Here is a 17,407-nt window from a genome sequence, read left to right on the forward strand (position 1 = left end):
TATCTATCAATTGTGATACACTCTGGTAACTTATAAGTGCACTGCTAAGAGTGAAACTGAAATATTTAATATGGATGAGAATTGTGTTTCGTAGTGTTGCGAGGTTTAATTGTATTTTCAGCGGATGCAAACAAGATTCGTACGGGAATTAGCAAACTCCGTACACAATTCTTGGTGAACATTGCAGTATAACGAGAGACTTTCCGATTGCCGCTATCAAATGATCTAATGTTATGGAAACAATATGTTAAAGTCTCACTTTGGAATATTTATTTTTTGTCTTAGGTAAGGAGGACATCCATGCCACGGTAACATACAAATAAACGATTTGCTTATTACATTTGTACATTATTTGAATATTTAATTAGAAAAATGAGCGACCACACTGTCTATGCAACTATGCAGCGTTTACTTGCCTTGTGTATATTGCCCGCACTAGTATTATTATGAACGATTTCAAACTCTAGTATACGCAAACTACCATTGTAAATTCAACAAGTTCACCCGGACCCGAATCACAATCAGAACTGCGTTTGTGAGTCAAATGTACTCCTCTCAGATTACATCGTGATACATGTATTCAAAATGTATACACAATTACGACGAGGTAATATGACACGGATGGATGACAACGTGTTTCTAATCAGTTATGAGAACGTAGAAGGCATTGTTGTTACATTGCTGTTGAGTCGAATCATATATACAAGGCAGAACAAAACTGCTCTCTAATTGGCCTGACTCTTAGGATAGGGTAGTATTGACTCCTACGTTGTCAGACTGTAACTCAGACTTACAGGATATGCATCGATGCGCCAAAACAGTTTCAAATGCTTATTATTGCGCATAACAACTTTTTTTTTTACAACGGAAGGTTGTTACAAGGTTCAGTGCAACATTGTTATGACTATACAAGAAAGTTATTAATTACTCATACGAATATTATTTGCATAAGTAACGGCCTTCAGACTCCATTGAAATGTACAAAAAATTCTAAAAAGTAAAATACTCTGAGAAAAAAATAAATTAATAATATTCTTGGAAATTTCTGATAAATACGATGTATTTTTATATGATAAAATACTTTAAATATTTCGACCTAGGTACAAAAGGTGATATAACACACCCCCCTCATTTGTTAGGTTGAATGCATGCGAACGACATGAACTCTGCAAGGGTATGTATTAACATCCGGGATAAAATTTGAATGTTGACCCCCTATCTCGGTTATGTACACTTGTTTCATTGAGATGAATAACGTGAGGCATACCATGCTATAGTGGTATATGAATGGATTGTTACACCTTAACGTGTGATACTGAACTACTTATTCTGTGCTTACATATATTACAACGGACATGCCTCGTTTGAACTCTGTTATGATCAATGGTTTGACAAGGTTTAGTTAAGATATGTGACCGATTGTGAGCGCTGGTACTACTATACTGCAATGGCGGACTGTGAACTGCATCAAGAACAACACAAGCAGCGTGTGGTGCTAAAATCTGACCTGCTGTTCAGTGGGAATGTGACGGTTAAACAGACTACTAAAAAACTTACGGTGAGTGTGCATTGTTTCACCCCGATCATCCCATACTCATTTTGAATTGTCGGGGCAATAATGAATTACTGAGAGGGGTTAACAATACCGTGCGAGCGACTCGGAGAGATGTCCACATTGTATATTCGGGAAATGATATCACGACTGAGAAAAGGAAAAAAGTTACATTTGAAGCTTTGCAATTAGGTTTAAGCAAAGACGGAATTTATTATCTAATGGCTCCATTAACGTGGTGAGAATTGTTCAATTGTGTTTACAATGTGGCTGACTGACCTCTGAGGAATAGGTCATACATAAGCCGGGGTGCTTATATTAAAGTTCTCGTACTTTGACATACAGTTATTATCAGCGCATTTCGATGTCGCTCGCATCCTGTGTAATATTATTTGCATTTTGGGTTAGTGGACAATATTTCCGGGAAAGGTATAAACGTAATTTTATGACAGATTATTCTGATGGTTATAGACCTGTGTTAACCTGAGTTGACGTTATTGTTTGACATACTAGTATATGACGTCATCAGTTTAAAGCGAGTAATTGACCCCGTGTGACCCTAACCAAGTGTAACGATCTGTGAAACTGTCCGCCATTAATAACTATAATCTGGACTCTCGAAGTCGCCGTTGCTAGATACAAAACAACCCCAGAAGTGACATTATGTAATACTAATAATTTTAACGGAAGCGATTGGCTTAAGCTTCGGATATGACGAGTCATTATCATGAGATTGTTAAGTCCAAATTCAGAGGGCAGAGCTTTTGTCAAACAAATTTCGAGAATGCATAACTTTATATAATTTCTGTAAATAGGTGAATAAAGTTACGGCTTGCAGCGGTGACTTCGGCTTCGACTATCGTGTGTGTATTTATCAGAGTGAACGAGCTGTTATCCCCGAGAAAGGTCTCCAATATTAGAAGATCCTACCCGAATACCTAGTTGGCGACAAGCAAAGACACACTTCCGACGTTTCTTGAGCAAAAATTCAGCCTTAATTTAAAAAGTTGCTATTGGTGAATGGGACAATTTCTTTGATGAAAACTGTCTGGATTTACTGGCTATTTAGATAGATTCAGTCCGAGGTTGTTCTCCAATGATGAAAACGAGTGCAACTTCTGCATCGCATTAAAACAAATCTAGTGACAATAAACAGGGCTCAACATTATTTCTTTAAATGAGTCACGTGATGTAGTAGTCAGTCTACTGACTGACTGACTGACTTGATGGTCAGGCTAATATATTTTGAATCACAACTATTATAATGCCAATCTTCTAAAAAAAAAACAGAAGTATTTCGAAAACGTTTATTCGTGTTATATGTCCGGCACCTAACAATTTCGCAATCAGTGCCACTTTGCAGTCCCAAATAAAAATGAGACACGTTTTACGTGATGTAATTTATTTTTACAATTTTAAATGAGAATGTTTTACAAATAACGAAGATTTTCCCTTGGTAACCGGTGATGGTATAGTTATGTACAACGGATTTCCTAGTCATGTGGGTTATATTTGCAGTATGCATGTTGCCAAATTAAGCATGAAACGCTTGAAACTCCCAGTAAAAATTAAAACAAATTCACTCAAGTCATCGAGGATGCTCACTATATTAACGGTTAGTTGAACTGCAAATAAATGGACCAACAGTTCAGATATTAATTCGTACATGTGACACTCATTTGCGATTGACTACATCTCCGTTTCAATCAAGTTTTCGTTTGTTGAACAAATCACAGTCAATAGAAACTGAGAAAATAAAAGAATTGTTATCAATGCTGGGAATCCTTGCGAAAATAAATTGAAAAAAAAATATTGAAGTGCCGTTTAACAAATTGTAGCTGACTCTGGCGTGTTGTGGGGTTACGTGGTACTCAACCTGAAAATAGGTACCGTGGCTATGTTTCAACAAATAACCAACTCACTACTATTGAATATATTATTGTTAGCTACAGTGCTTTTTTTTCTTATTCGCGCGTATAAATACAAACATGTACTATTATACACCATACATCGTCATTTCCGCTTATATGCCTGAAGAAGATGTACGTTTCACTCACAGATTTGTCCATATATTTAATTGTGTTTGTTAAATTTTAACTGCGTGGAATATGGCAGAGACATTTGGTTATTTTTATCCCACCGAATGGTGGTTACGACAGTTTTTGATTCGAATACGATTGAATGGAAACTATTAGTTTTCTTTAAAAAAGGATTACAAAATATTTAAATGATTTTAACAATATATTCGTAATCATCAACATTCTATCACAAATTATAATTTACAGCTTTTGTATTTGTTTTCTGTTACAGCGACGTGTTACAGCTGAACTGGAAGTAACAGGCTGGGACTGTAATATTCCCGGAAATGTTTGTAAGTTAAATACTGATTTATTGTCATCATATTACACAATATAGCACGTAAAATAACATGATAAAATATAATAATTAATATTGCCCACAATGGCAGCACAGCAAATGCACATCCATAGACCTTAGAGAACAGGAATATGTAACTGTGGATTTTCCGTAAATGTACCATGAGTTATAATCACCGACCTAATTCACGTCTTGGATGTTCTGTTGCATCCGCTAAAAATGGCTGCCGGGGTGCAGCTACACACAATGAGCAAACTTTGTGGTTAGAATATAAGCAGAATGAATATATTTATCAAAACTTAATACTTCAATTTAATATATTGATACGAGTGCAATTGTGTTGGTGACAGATTGTATTCCTCTACAATAAAAAAAAACTGCCGACAAGAGTAAACAAACTCCGTATCATAGTAACAAATGTTATAATAATGGAAACTTTGGCACAGCACTACTTTTCAAACAAATTCATTGAAAGGTAACAACTAAATATGCATATGCTATGTATACCAGTTATATGAATAAGACATTAACTGCACTGGAATTTATAACCCACCCTGCATTCAGGAATTTGAATTATCTTTAGTCTAAGTTACATGCCCCAGTTTTCTAAGGTCTGTGGTATAACAAAAATATTGCGAATCTTGCCAAACCGGGCGGTGAAGATTTGTCAGGAATTATCATAAATTGACACATTACCTTTGATGACTGATAAATTATTTATCTGCACTTCACAGTGAATATTAACTTATATAAGCACCCTGAAGATTCTGTCATTTGGAAGTATTACCAGTTGACGCAAGATAATTTCTGCACTGTGGATATTTGTGCAAGAAAAACACGGGGTCGTAAACTTGTCATTGTCTATAAAGATGATGACGGAAATGAAAGGACAATCTCGCTCAAAAGGCTGCCCTATATGCGGCGTATGTCTGTGTCCGATGGGGAGAAGAATACGTTAGTAGCATGGAAAGAAAATATTCTGAGCGAATTGCTAGAAGACAGTGAGTATTTTAAGGATGTATTGGACTTTTGTGAATCACAAGCGTTCTAAAAATGACCAGTATTTTCTCTAAACAATAGGCCGTTGACATCAAACATTTTTAGTCAATCTTCCGAGAGTACAATTTATGGCAGAATAAATTGAAATTGGGGTATTTTTATTCTTTCTGTTCAACACGTGTTTGCTCCACGAAATTATTGAGCTTGGCTGTACCTCGGTAAATAAATTCCTGTTTTGGTCATTAAAACTGAATATTTATCTATTGAACTGTTTTTACCTGTAGTCCGTCTCGTTTAGTTCTTGTGGTGAGCTTTCCGCTGGGCAGGCATAACTAAGTTCTTAGGCAAATAGGTCACCTTTTTATAGGGATGATTAGTTTTGCTAATTAAAACTGTCTGTTACATTCTGTAGACAGTATTCTATCTGGAACAGTTAGTTACAATCCTAATAAATATGGGCTTATTGTTTCAGTGAAGTTACACAACGTTTCAGACGTATATAAATATTGGAAACAATGCCGCCAGGCACAATATTAGTATTAATATACCGTCGTATCATCGCTACCCCAATCCAATTATTGTACAAAACCAGCATTGGTAAGTCAGTATTACGGTGGCGGTCTCATAGTTTCAACATAGCGTGGGTGGGAATAAGTTCATTGTTACAGTAATCCAGTTTCAGACGTGTGACACTTATTCAGTCACGTCTTTACAATTATTAAATAAAAAATAAATTAGTAACAATGATTGTATGATATAATTTTCCAACAGACCAGTTTTACGATATCTCGCTTACAGAAAGTGTTGGTGGAAGCCCAGCAGGAGAACATAGACTCTATATTCTAACCAACCGTCTTGTAATCTGTTCAAAGTCTGACAAGTCAAGAAAGAAGCCGACATGTTACTTGGACAGACAATTAGAATGTTTCGATTACGGATATTCCGATGGTGAAAGTGTGTTTATTTTGAAAGAATGCAATGCAGATGGCAGAAAATACATCCGTACTAAAGCTTCAGATGCCAGTGGATTAGTGGAAGCTACGTTTATTCGTATGTCAGTTGATAGAAAGCTCAGAGTAAAACGCACGTCGGATAACATATCTACTGCAAGTAGAAATACGAGTGAGTCGGGGTCGACTGCAACAACGCCTGAGCAAGTCATCTTTATAGCACCCCAGACACCATCACCATCACCACATGTGGCTAAGAAGGTAAAATACCAATGGTCATTGTTATGAAACAAACATCCGAATCTTTGTGACATGCAAAATATCATTTGTACCTTTCCTGGTATGTGTGACACGTCTACTTACAAATAGATTCTCAAGTTTATTGTTGAAATATTTGAATGTGTTATACAATCTGATATGTTTAATTTTCATCTGTAACATTTGGTATTAATTTAGATACCCTTGACTGTGAAAGTTGCAATATTTGCCGGAAGACCAAGCTTTGGAGGAACCTGGATTATTGATATTTATATCACTCACACGAAAAGAAATCCAATGGAAATAGTATGCACTATTTTATGTCTTCCGTTTGTTGTTGTGCTAGTCTTACCGGTGGCGATGATGTGTATTTTCTAATAGTGTTTGACAATTGCATTTGATTTCAATTCATTTTGTTTTATTGCCTCAAACCATCCAGTTGAAAAAGTATAATAGACGAAACCATCGGATTGTTTTTGATACTGTATGTTATTAAAAACATAGAATATGAATCGTAAAAAATGGCTTTGCAACACAGTGAAATGCAACAATACGCATGTACAGGGATTGTTATATAATAGGTATCAAACAAGCATAGCACATGTATCAGACAATATCATTGTTTCATCGATCAAATATCTTGTCGCGTTACAAAAACAACGGTTAACGATAAAACATAATCTTAGTGTAATTCTTCAACAGACACTATTTTAAAATCACATTTTCTCATTCATATTGAATCTTTAATATGTTAATAGTCAAGATTAATTGGATATATTGCATTCAAATAGGTCTTAACACAACATAAATATGACAAGGACTATAATACTTCCCTCCTCAAACTGCTTCAGTATTACACCATTCCTGTAGGTTTTTGTGACGTCAAAATGTATATGTGAATGCAATGTCGTAAATATCGAAAAATGTGTTCGTCATCGGGTCTCCAAAAAAATATAATCTACATCCATGTAGGACTACAGATCAACATCAAAACGATATAGATGCTTTGAACGAACCTTGTTTCACCCATTGACATCATGGGAACACTTTGCCGCGAGAGGGCGTAGTTTATAGGAAAAGAATATTATTATTCAACTATATATCATATTTCATACATATCACAGCGAGAAAAGGTTGTACAATTGAAGACTAGTGATGACCATATTGTGCTATACACACGTTTGATCGACGTACATGACAAACTGACGATTTCTGTATCGGAGATACCAAACGGTTGGAAATTCAGGTGTAGATCAGACTATAAGGTAATGCTTTGTATTCAAATAGTACAAGAATATTTTACAAATTATCCAATTCACCCGTTGTAGTTACGCAATCAATATATAATTTAAATCAGCACAGTAAATGGGTTACTAGTGAAACTAGCGAGTCCGGTACCCGTGCCGCCTACAGACATTTGGTGGGTTTTTTGGTGCACATGATATTTTGTCAGATCGTGGGCTTGTTCAAAGTTAGTTCATGGCGCGCGCTGTGACCTTCTACTTACCACCAAGCGACTTCAGAATTTCATGTTTCGTAGTTTTTCCAGTCAAACATTATTATTCTCTATTTCATACTCTGTCCATCAATCAAAGAAAAGTGTGACAATGGAAAAATTAATATAAATGAACTAATAATTTATATTTACCAGTGTTGCCACATAGTTATCTACAAACACGACCGACTAAAATAGCGGGTTTTGTGACATACTCAGAACAAAATACCAAGTGACAATGTTTTAATCCTGGCACAATCGTTATGCAAATATGTAAATATTTCAGGAATTCCCCTATGACGAACTGAAACGCATTTTGGAAAGAGGAGAAAATAATGATGACGTCATTGACGAATGTCACCAGCTTGTTATCAGTCATGAAGACCAACAGTACTATAATTTTTACTGTAAAATCGAGATCAACAAGACGATATTCAATATTGCTACTAACTTTATGAACTATGTAAGTATTATGCATGTCAACGACGATTTGTTTGTTTATGTGCATATTATGGAATGTTTTTGAAAAAAAAAATATTCTGGAATTTAAGAATAAGGGCCATGGAATCTCTTGTTCACACGAAATTAATACAAACCGATAAAAAAAATCCATATGCTATTGGGATCTGTTCGTGCAATCATTTATATGCGAGTCATATTTCTCTCAACGATGATAGTGTATTTTACGAATACGCAACTGTTCGAAGAACCAGTTAACAGCAGAGAAATATGTTATTGTGTTTTATTGATGGTGTTTAGATGTTTTATAAAAACAAACAACATGTGCGTTTCAAAGCACGTTTCCACTCGAACGACATGTAAAATATGCGTCTCTAATAGACCATATCGCCATTCCGGAATAGTTTTGACCGAATCGTACCCAACTACGCGAATCACAAAGCACGCCTGCTCGTACAATCTAACATAAATCTCCTACAATAGCGCTATTGCGATATGGTGTATGTAGGTACTATGTTTTCGCATTAGTTTTCTGGTTCATGCTTATTGATATACTTTTTTATGATTTGTCATTTTGTGTATCAGATTAAGCCTGGCGAAAAATGTGCAGTACTTGATAAATTAATACAAGACACCATTCAACGGAAACGTAAACTCCAATGGCTGAGCTATGAGATGGTGGTCAAACTGAGTGAGAAATTATTGAATGATGATGAAACTGGGTGGAGACGACTTCTAATTGACGTTTTAGGCTTCGATTATTCAGTAATTGATGACTTCGAAAATGCGTATTGCAGATACAATGCCCTGCCGGGGGAACTTGTATTAAGACTCTGGTACCGAACAAAACCAGAAGAGTTCACAAAAAATAACCTATGTAGAGTGTTTTCAGGAATGGACAGATTAGACTTAGTTCGTATGTTGTTAGATGGATGCAACGAGGACGATGAACAAGAAGTTGAGAATGACATGCATTTGGTTGCAGAAGACCTTACTGAGAAAACATTTGAGGACGAAGTCATACTTTGAGAACCCCATGAATTGCCACGTCTGAGTGAGCAAACACCTTGATAGATGAACACTGTTTGATGTTGATTTGAAAAAAGAAATTATTGTAACACAATAGACAAAATATTTGGTACCAGTTGTATGATAACATCATTCCCGGTCCATATAATTGTGTTATCATAAACATGACTATGAGTCATTAATTTCTTCCACAAGGTAAATGTGTTTGAGCTGTCGGATATTAATTGTGGTCTGTAAATCCATAAAGCTTTTTATTTTGTGCAATAAATCGAAAGATCAAAAGTATTTGCCATTTGTGCGAGTAGTTAAGCCAAGTCTTTGATGCCAATTTCGCTTATCTGTTGTTGGCCTCTGACCGTGTCATTGGTCGATTGCTTGAGGAACATAGCATAGTGACAATTAAAGTGACATTTCCAGTTACCTGAACTTGTGTCATTTGGTGGGGATTCCCCATTAATGAAAACTATTTACTTACCAATGAGTTCATTACACTGCAAGATCAAACATAGTTGCAAATGCATCATCTTATGTTTACGGTGTCGGAACAGATTCATATGGCTATAGAAACGAAAACTAATCAGCCATTTCAGATATTAAGAGAATACATTGCAATCAGGATGGTCGTTGAGTGGTGAAGCATTTTTTGTTTTGTCCCAAAAAATCTATTTCCCCCCTAAAGTAGCTAGTGAAATGGTATGCCCAGCACGAATGAAGGTTTACTCAAGACTAGTGAATTATCGACAGATTGTGTCATAAACTTAAAACAGACGAGGGTAATGAAAATTGCAAAGCACGGGAATGTGCAGGGACAGGAACATAATTATTAATGATACGATAAATTGGAATATAGAGATTATCCAATGAGCGACTATTATGAAAACTACGACGTGATTTTATTAAATCTGATATCTTGGTTCATGAATTTTGGTATTCTGTTTATCATATGTATACTAACATCAGTATTGTCTCTCGTGTGCGTCCTATTTATTTGCATACAGGATTGCCTTCTATGAACGTGCATTATCCCCACAAGTTTCAACAATTTTTGAAAACCTTATGTTTGTACGAACTATTTTGATTTATTGTTCTTTGGGACAACTAGATTCAAAATCACCGCTTTAGAGAGACATTTTGAATAATTTACAATATCCAACGCCTTGATTGAAAGAGTTCATATTTGTCAAATGTGTATGAAGAGATACTCAGACCCATGTTCTATTGAGTTTGTGTCAATGCGGTTGAATTGCTCGTAATCTAAGTATTCTGTCGCTAAACTTCTTGCACTTTCTTTATAGAATATTTACATTTATCATAGTACACAGATCTTTGTTATTTTAGACAATGTCGGTTTGTTCTTGATTTCATTCATATAAATTTAAAACATAATTTTTACATTAGCGAGGGCGTTTTAAATTAAATTGATTGTGACATGTCACATCTCAAATACAGACATTAGTTACATGTGTGTCAAGTGATATATAGGTGTGTGGTACTGTTCGCAGCAAATGCTTAACCTGTCAATACGAATCATGCCAATATAATTACAAATATCAAGGGATGAATTTGAAACAATACAATATATATATTGTCAATGCGTTTAACACTCTGGTGATAAACAATAGAATGAAAGGAGAAAAGCAGACATGTAGGATAAAATGATGAGAGGAATATGCAAAACTGAAGTAATGGCAGGAAATATTCTTTTTTGAAGCAATAGAATTACATAAACCTGCTTTTAGACACAAAAAAGATGCAGATGGTTATATGTTGTTTGTCAATTAAATGGATAGTTAGGTGTGGTTTTTCAATTAGATAGTTATGTGGTTTTTCGATTGGTTATATTGTAAGATGTGGTCTGGATTTGATTACATTATGTTTTGTTTTTTCCAATTCCAATTAATTAGTTGTTCTTCAGTTAGTTTGTAAGGTGTTTTTTTTTTACATGGTTACTAGTTTTTTGATTGGCTAAATGGTCATGCGTTTTCTCCTGGTTCACTGGATGGCTATATTTTGTTTCAGGATTCGCTAAATAGTTGTATTGTCTCACAATTGGCCAGATGGTTATGTGTTTCCAATTCACTAAAATATTATTTCGCTTTTTTTGACGAGATAGTAGTTTGCTTCAATGATTGGCAATTGCCAGATGATTATAATATGTAGTTTTTGAATTTGCTACGTTTTTTAGGTTGTTGATTTAACAACTGGCTATAGAGTTGTGTATGTTTTGCCACAAGTTGCTTCCAGATTGGTGTTTTAAGGATTAGCTACATATTCTTTGCCTTTGTTCTTGTGTAGTTTCATAATTGGCCTAAATGGTTTAATTGTTTGTGCACCAATACTGGCCAGATGGTTCTATTCCAACCAATAGGTTAACATGATGGATCCCAGTGCGATAACAATCAATGGCGATATAGACTTGTTTGTCAAGATAATGAGCATACATTTGCTTCTTTAGTAGCACGAGAGCACTTAAATGACAGGAGAGTTTATTGTAATTTCAATGATGCACTACATCCACTTTGACAATTTCAGAATGACACTACTGAATAAGTTTTCCTATTAACATTTCTTTGTGGTATTCTATCACCAAAGAGTCCTCGTGCTCTTTTACATAAACTTTAGTCCCATTTGCTTTGGGAACTTGACTGACAAAATCTCCTAAAATTTGTTTTAAGTTATCTGATGCCACATCTTTTTCTGCAAAACTGGATTGGATACTACACAGTATGTTCAATGTACAACCACAGCGCATCTATTAATAGTACAAAAATAAAACTTTCAACACTAATATGGTACAGTATCAACCATTCAGTTTTATTTATTCAGTATGCCAAGCATGGAACATTTTACATTTTTGTATCCTTACAAAATATCTTTGACAAAATGTTCAATGATGCAACATTTGTTATTCCTTTTTAGAGTTCATTTCAGACAGAAATATTCAGTTTTCTTAGTTTTCAGAGTCAGGTTCTGGTTTATGACCAATCCTGTGCATCAGAACCACCCCAGTCTGTAGTAGCAGTTGCAGCCACTGCACCTGGTAGAGGTGCTGCTACTGGAGCAGGTGAAGCAGACCAATCTGTAGATGGTTCTTGGGCACCCCAGTCATCTGTAGTACCATAGCCAGGCTGGATTGGAACACTGGGAACAGCAACTGATTCTGCACCCCACTGGAAAAGAAAGTGAAAAAATAAGCAAAAAAAAATGCTAAGAATAATTTTGTAAAAGATACTAATACGTATGATTTAAGTTTATAAATAACAGGCATTGTCATGCTTTGCAGTAGTTATGAAGCAAAAAGTTTTATGCAACAAGCATTTCTCCAAATGATGCATATGAATATTTACAGAGGCTGGAAACAGACGTCAATGAAATATTGCAAGAAACAGATCCATTATGTCATTGAAGGTATATCACCTTGCATACTCAATTTCACCACCTAAATGTGACATCAGCACTAATCACAGTCCGTTTATTCACTCATCACCTTGCGATAGGTACTCATCAGCAAGTATGAAGCAGTGAGGCCTTGATTTGTTATTTTGACATACCGTCATTTTGTTTTATTTCCACTGCCATAAGCTGTGCCAACATACATGGAGTATTTGACAGAGGTCAAATACATAGTTTCTCAGTAGAATCATGCATGCTTGCTTTAATTTAGAAAATGGCACATATGGAATACCAAAGGCACTAAAGGCAAACTCAACTGGCATCACGACAAAGCCCTCTTCCAATGCCTCTGAAGTTCAAGCATGTGCATGTAGGGGGTTGGCAAATTTGTGCGATTAGGACAAAGAAAGACAATTTTAGAAGAAAACTTACATCAGTGACTTCAGAAACAGCAGGAGCTGATACAGCAGATGCTGCAGATTCCACAGTGGCTGGCTGCCCACCCCATTGGTCGGCATAAGGAGCTGCAGCAGGCTCTTCCTTTGTAGCTTTCTCCAAGGCAGCTTGTTCTTCCTTCTCAACCTAGGCAAAAAAGGGAAAACTATAGTTTCAATCTTGAAGTCTGAAAAGTTGTTTCTGATGGATTGAAGTTGAGTGTCATTTGGCATGCAAGAACACTAGTACTGGGTGGTTATTTAAGCTTAATATGTTAAGTTGTATCTTCACATAAACAATTGTGCGTGGTTGTGGATTAGGATTAGAAATTAAGGTTTGAACTAGGTCACAGATTAAGGAGGACATTTTATTCATATTAGCTACACATGAATTTACATAAATTACAGACAAGTTTTTCGTAATCCAGCACTCGATAAATGCAATTTTGTGTCTATGAGTGCTTCTATTTAGAGATGCATTTGTGTTAAAAAGTGTTTTGGGGTGTTGTAGTATAGTGTTCTCCCAGGATTTTGATCAAGGATAGTTTCTAATTTGCATAATAATTGGCATGACACTTGCATATTTTTATTCATAGTGTTTTTACATTCGTTCCACAAATCACATCTATATTATTAACTTTGTTATGTTGTCCTCATTTTGCGAAAATCATAGAAAAGGTGTGAAAATTTATAATGTTGGTAAATGATTTTGAGCAGAGTGGCAACAATTATGGTTGTATCCTGGGTGTGGTTGACTGAATTCATAATGGCATTATTTGACAAGATACGATTTTAGGCTTACCTCTTCTGGATCCCTGTAGAAGTACAAATCAGGCATAATATCCCATGGTACTTCACGGCTGATTGTTCCACGCATACGTAAAACCTCACGAGACAAGAACCACCACATCAAACCGATTGAGTTTGCTCCCTGTAAAAGTGTAATATACATAAATGAAATCATGTGTACAAGAATTAGTGTCTCGAATCATGTTATCTAGATTTTAACATTCTTCTAACCAGCCACTGGTGACAATTTTGCTCACACTTGTTAAGTCAGGTATCAATTCCTGCATTTAAATGATGGCAGTAAGCTCTTATTCTGATCATGACGATTTACAACATGCAATAATAGCAGTGCATCATCCCTTATTTTATTTTTAAATCAAGTGTTGTACAGCTATAGCCAGAATGTCAAAATGTCTATATTACATGCACTTTTGGCTGTGGGCAGTGTGTTGTCTGCTCGATTGTACTCTCTAGTTTACACACAAAAGCTTTAATTGAATTAAATCCATTAAAGGCCACTATGCTAGAACAGGCGCCGAGAGAACACTGGATAGAATAAACAGAATATTTCATACAAACCTTGTTATTACATGGGATAACTATATCCACATAACGCAATGGAGAATCGGTGTTACAGAAAGCAATAACAGGGATGTTCACATAGGAAGCTTCTGTGATTGGTTGATGATCAGTTCTTGGGTCAGTGACAACCAATATACGTGGTTCTCTGTAAGCAGCTTGAATCTGATTGGTGAATGTACCAGGTGTGAAGCGACCAGCCACTGGAGAGGCACCAGTGTGAGTTGCAAACTTCAAAATTGCACGCTGCAATTTGAGAAAGAATACAGTCAACAATAGGTGCAAATGATAATTGACTTACAGCTCTTGTACAGTATTCATTGAAATATTAGTGCAATTGGAAATTGCAACTGGAAAGTCACACCACCCCACCCCACGCAAAAAAATAAACTGTTTCAGAAGCTGTCATACAAATAATTATATATTCTGATGCTTTTTTCACTGTCAAAAGTAAAATGAAGAGACAAACCAAATATAGAAGGTATGCCAACTCATAATGCATTGCATAAATTTGCAGTAACATGCTCAGTAGTGCAAAATTGGATCTCTGGTCAAACTGCCTCAATGGTACTGAAAAACACATGTATTCTTATTCAATTAATAGTATTACAGTCTGCTTCTTTCATATCAACCAGGAATAAAAATCATACAAGTTCTATTTTACCTGACCATATGGACGAGCTGAAATAACGCATACGTCAGACGGGTTTTCAATAGCTACTATAGCTCGAGCTGCAATCAAGATCTTCTCCCATGTCTTACGAATGTTCATAATGTACATACCTATCAGAAAACAATGATGTAACGCATTATTATAATTAAATACTATTAGTGACAGTCAGTTATTTTGCCATTTGGGAAAACCCAAATTCGAGTATTATTAACATTAACAATTCAACATTATGAAAAGCCAGCCAGATATTTAAGATTCCTAGACCCGGTAAGTAGTAATACATTTAACAAAACAATGCATTTCCGATCAATAAATTTCCATAATGTACAGTGTGTCATCAAGCTAACTGTTTAAACCAAGACTGAATAGAATATGTCAGTTTCTAAGAGTGTGGGTATATTTGTCACAAATGACTAAATTAGTTCAGAGTATCCACATGAGAAAGCTAATGGTCTCAAAGAATAGAGTAAAACAAATGACACACGAAGATGGAGATGTGTAGGTCAGAAGAAATTAAAAGCTAGACTCACCATCATTCTTGCGCTTGTACACATACTGTTCCATCTGGAAGTCCACATTTGTGGAGCCCAGATGAGAACCTGCAGCCAGGAATTTTGTCACATCTTCCTCCTTCAAAGCCAACGCATCAAGACCTCCGGACATCGTGCTGCGTTGATCTAAACGTAACGATGATCAACCTATGCAATTATGAACACAGATACTCATGAATCGAGTGCTTTTAAAGTTGGTGTAATTGCACAATGCAGTCACAATACATTAATCATTTCAAATTAAAGTCAATACTGGAAAAGTTTTAGTTTGGTCTATAAATATATTTTATGGGCCACCCTGAATATTTAATCTTAATTTTAAAGAATACTTATGTGCATTGTGCAGTACATGTATAATTTATGCACATAAATCTCGTCTTCAGAGACATGGGAAAATCAAGAAACCTAAATTTGGGAACGATAAAAACTAAAAGCCAGTGCATTGCAAATTATCTGTTCGACCAAAAAACTATTGCAATTTCTCAATTACATCTGATGATAGACTACATCCTAATAATCACTCGACAGAAGTTTTCAGTCAATATTTGTTTATTGGTAGTCGAGGTTTAGCCAGAAAATTGAAAATGCCCGTCTAAAAATTTCACTAAAACCAAAAATAGCATTCTCTAGTCTGTAGCCATACACTTATAGTCTGTTTTGTTGATTATATATGGTTATTCAAATTTTCTGAATGATCAACTAAGATGTAGTCTACCATTTAGAGGTAATTTACTCAATAATTGTAAAGCACCACTGATATGGAGAAATTATGAAGATATATGAATGAACAAATGAAGATTCCAGATTAAGTGTTAGAAATGTTAACTGTACAAGTACAAGCACGGCTAAGAAACAAAGAAAAGTTATCATTTGAATCAGTTTCTATGAGTGAAACAAACTTAACTCGTATTACCCCAAATAAAAAATTCATTTTCTTAATGAGCAATAATGAAATGTGCAACATAGTTGCACTTGCCTAAATGTAAGACAGAAACACCACCAGACAACCAAACATTTTCTTTTTACTTGAATTTGAAAGTCAGTTGTGTACATGTGCGTGCGCATACATTTTTTTAAGCATGCTTTTTAACCAGAAAAGTCATATCAGATACAAACAATTTTGATTTTCAAATTTTGTCAGCATTTCAGTGATTTTATCTTAGTTTATTACTTTTTATCCCTATTATGTGCATTTTAGTGACCATTTCCTCCCCACCCCCACCCCCAGGGAATGAGTAGGAGTCAATAAAAGTTATTGTAATTTAGTATGACGTGTGAATACAGAACAGTTATCTCGGTGTAATCATAAAAAAAATTTAATAATTACATTTTAACATTTTTATCTTTAAACACTGCAGTTTGCAAGTTACAAGTACATAGCCATACCATAACTGTTAGCGATTTGCATGAACAACTAAACCACTTCCAAAAGAAACCCGAAAGAACGTACACAGACTGTCCAAGAATACCGGAAGTCTTTCTAATACTGTAACACGTGTGTTTAGAATCCATATCCGGTCCCAAAAACGCACATGAAATAGTGTTTGATGCAATTATTTTCTCCCCAAAAAATGTTAACACGTATACCAGTTTTCAAACACATCAGAATTTGCTTTGAACCTATCTATTTTCTAATTTTCGTATATACTTTTCGTATTTACAGAGAGAGCCACTTACTATGAGCAAACGCCAAATGGAGTTCTCAACGAAAAGAAAGGTCACAGTTTCTGTGGGGTTTCTTTAGCTTGGTCGAAGGGGTGTTAGGTAAATTGACTGCTACATCATTCCTCCAATTATTTGTTTTTTTCCCATTATCTTTAACAGTATATAGACTCGTATACAATAAATGCATAAAACTAAATCGACTGCT

The 17,407-nt window shown here is 35.4% G+C and overlaps 2 protein-coding genes across 3 annotated transcripts; one reads left to right on the forward strand and one right to left on the reverse strand.

Moving 5' to 3' along the window:
• Positions 1 to 1,250: 1,250 nt before the first annotated feature.
• Positions 1,251 to 9,403, forward strand: LOC100377900 (uncharacterized). Of its 2 annotated transcripts, none has more exons than XM_006825531.3 (8): positions 1,251 to 1,558; positions 3,863 to 3,923; positions 4,663 to 4,929; positions 5,699 to 6,138; positions 6,334 to 6,441; positions 7,260 to 7,400; positions 7,917 to 8,093; positions 8,675 to 9,403. In XM_006825531.3, exons 1-8 carry the CDS (start codon positions 1,448 to 1,450, stop codon positions 9,116 to 9,118), a joined length of 1,749 nt encoding a protein of 582 aa, XP_006825594.1. In that variant the 5' UTR covers positions 1,251 to 1,447; the 3' UTR covers positions 9,119 to 9,403. The 2 variants fall into 2 exon arrangements, with proteins under 2 accessions (XP_006825594.1, XP_085359104.1); XM_085502978.1 differs by having other exon boundaries at positions 5,726 to 6,138.
• Positions 9,404 to 11,911: 2,508 nt separating this feature from the next.
• On the reverse strand, positions 11,912 to 17,303 carry LOC100377753 (small ribosomal subunit protein uS2-like). The gene is made up of 7 exons (XM_006825529.2): positions 17,215 to 17,303; positions 15,517 to 15,684; positions 14,978 to 15,096; positions 14,314 to 14,559; positions 13,748 to 13,876; positions 12,944 to 13,093; positions 11,912 to 12,288 (listed from the first exon to the last, which is right to left on the reverse strand). The coding sequence occupies exons 2-7, from the start codon at positions 15,647 to 15,649 to the stop codon at positions 12,094 to 12,096; spliced, it is 972 nt and encodes a 323-aa protein (XP_006825592.1). The 5' UTR covers positions 15,650 to 15,684; positions 17,215 to 17,303; the 3' UTR covers positions 11,912 to 12,093.
• Between the last annotated feature and the right edge of the window lie 104 nt (positions 17,304 to 17,407).

Source organism: Saccoglossus kowalevskii, chromosome 8 (genome assembly GCF_978046115.1).
Source record: "Saccoglossus kowalevskii chromosome 8, keSacKowa6.1, whole genome shotgun sequence".
NCBI classification, from domain to species: Eukaryota; Metazoa; Hemichordata; class Enteropneusta; family Harrimaniidae; genus Saccoglossus; species Saccoglossus kowalevskii.

Excerpts from the sequence above, each read along its gene's own strand:
- LOC100377900 (XM_006825531.3), top strand. The coding sequence starts at position 1,448 with ATGGCGGACTGTGAACTGCATCAAGAACAACACAAGCAGCGTGTGGTG. Across the intron at positions 6,442-7,259 it reads AAAGAAATCCAATGGAAATA|CGAGAAAAGGTTGTACAATT; the intron begins GTATGCACTATT and ends TACATATCACAG. Across the intron at positions 7,401-7,916 it reads GGTGTAGATCAGACTATAAG|GAATTCCCCTATGACGAACT; the intron begins GTAATGCTTTGT and ends TAAATATTTCAG.
- LOC100377753 (XM_006825529.2), bottom strand. The coding sequence starts at position 15,649 with ATGTCCGGAGGTCTTGATGCGTTGGCTTTGAAGGAGGAAGATGTGACA. Across the intron at positions 15,097-15,516 it reads GTACAAGCGCAAGAATGATG|GTATGTACATTATGAACATT; the intron begins GTGAGTCTAGCT and ends GTTTTCTGATAG. Across the intron at positions 13,094-13,747 it reads TCTACAGGGATCCAGAAGAG|GTTGAGAAGGAAGAACAAGC; the intron begins GTAAGCCTAAAA and ends TTTTTTGCCTAG.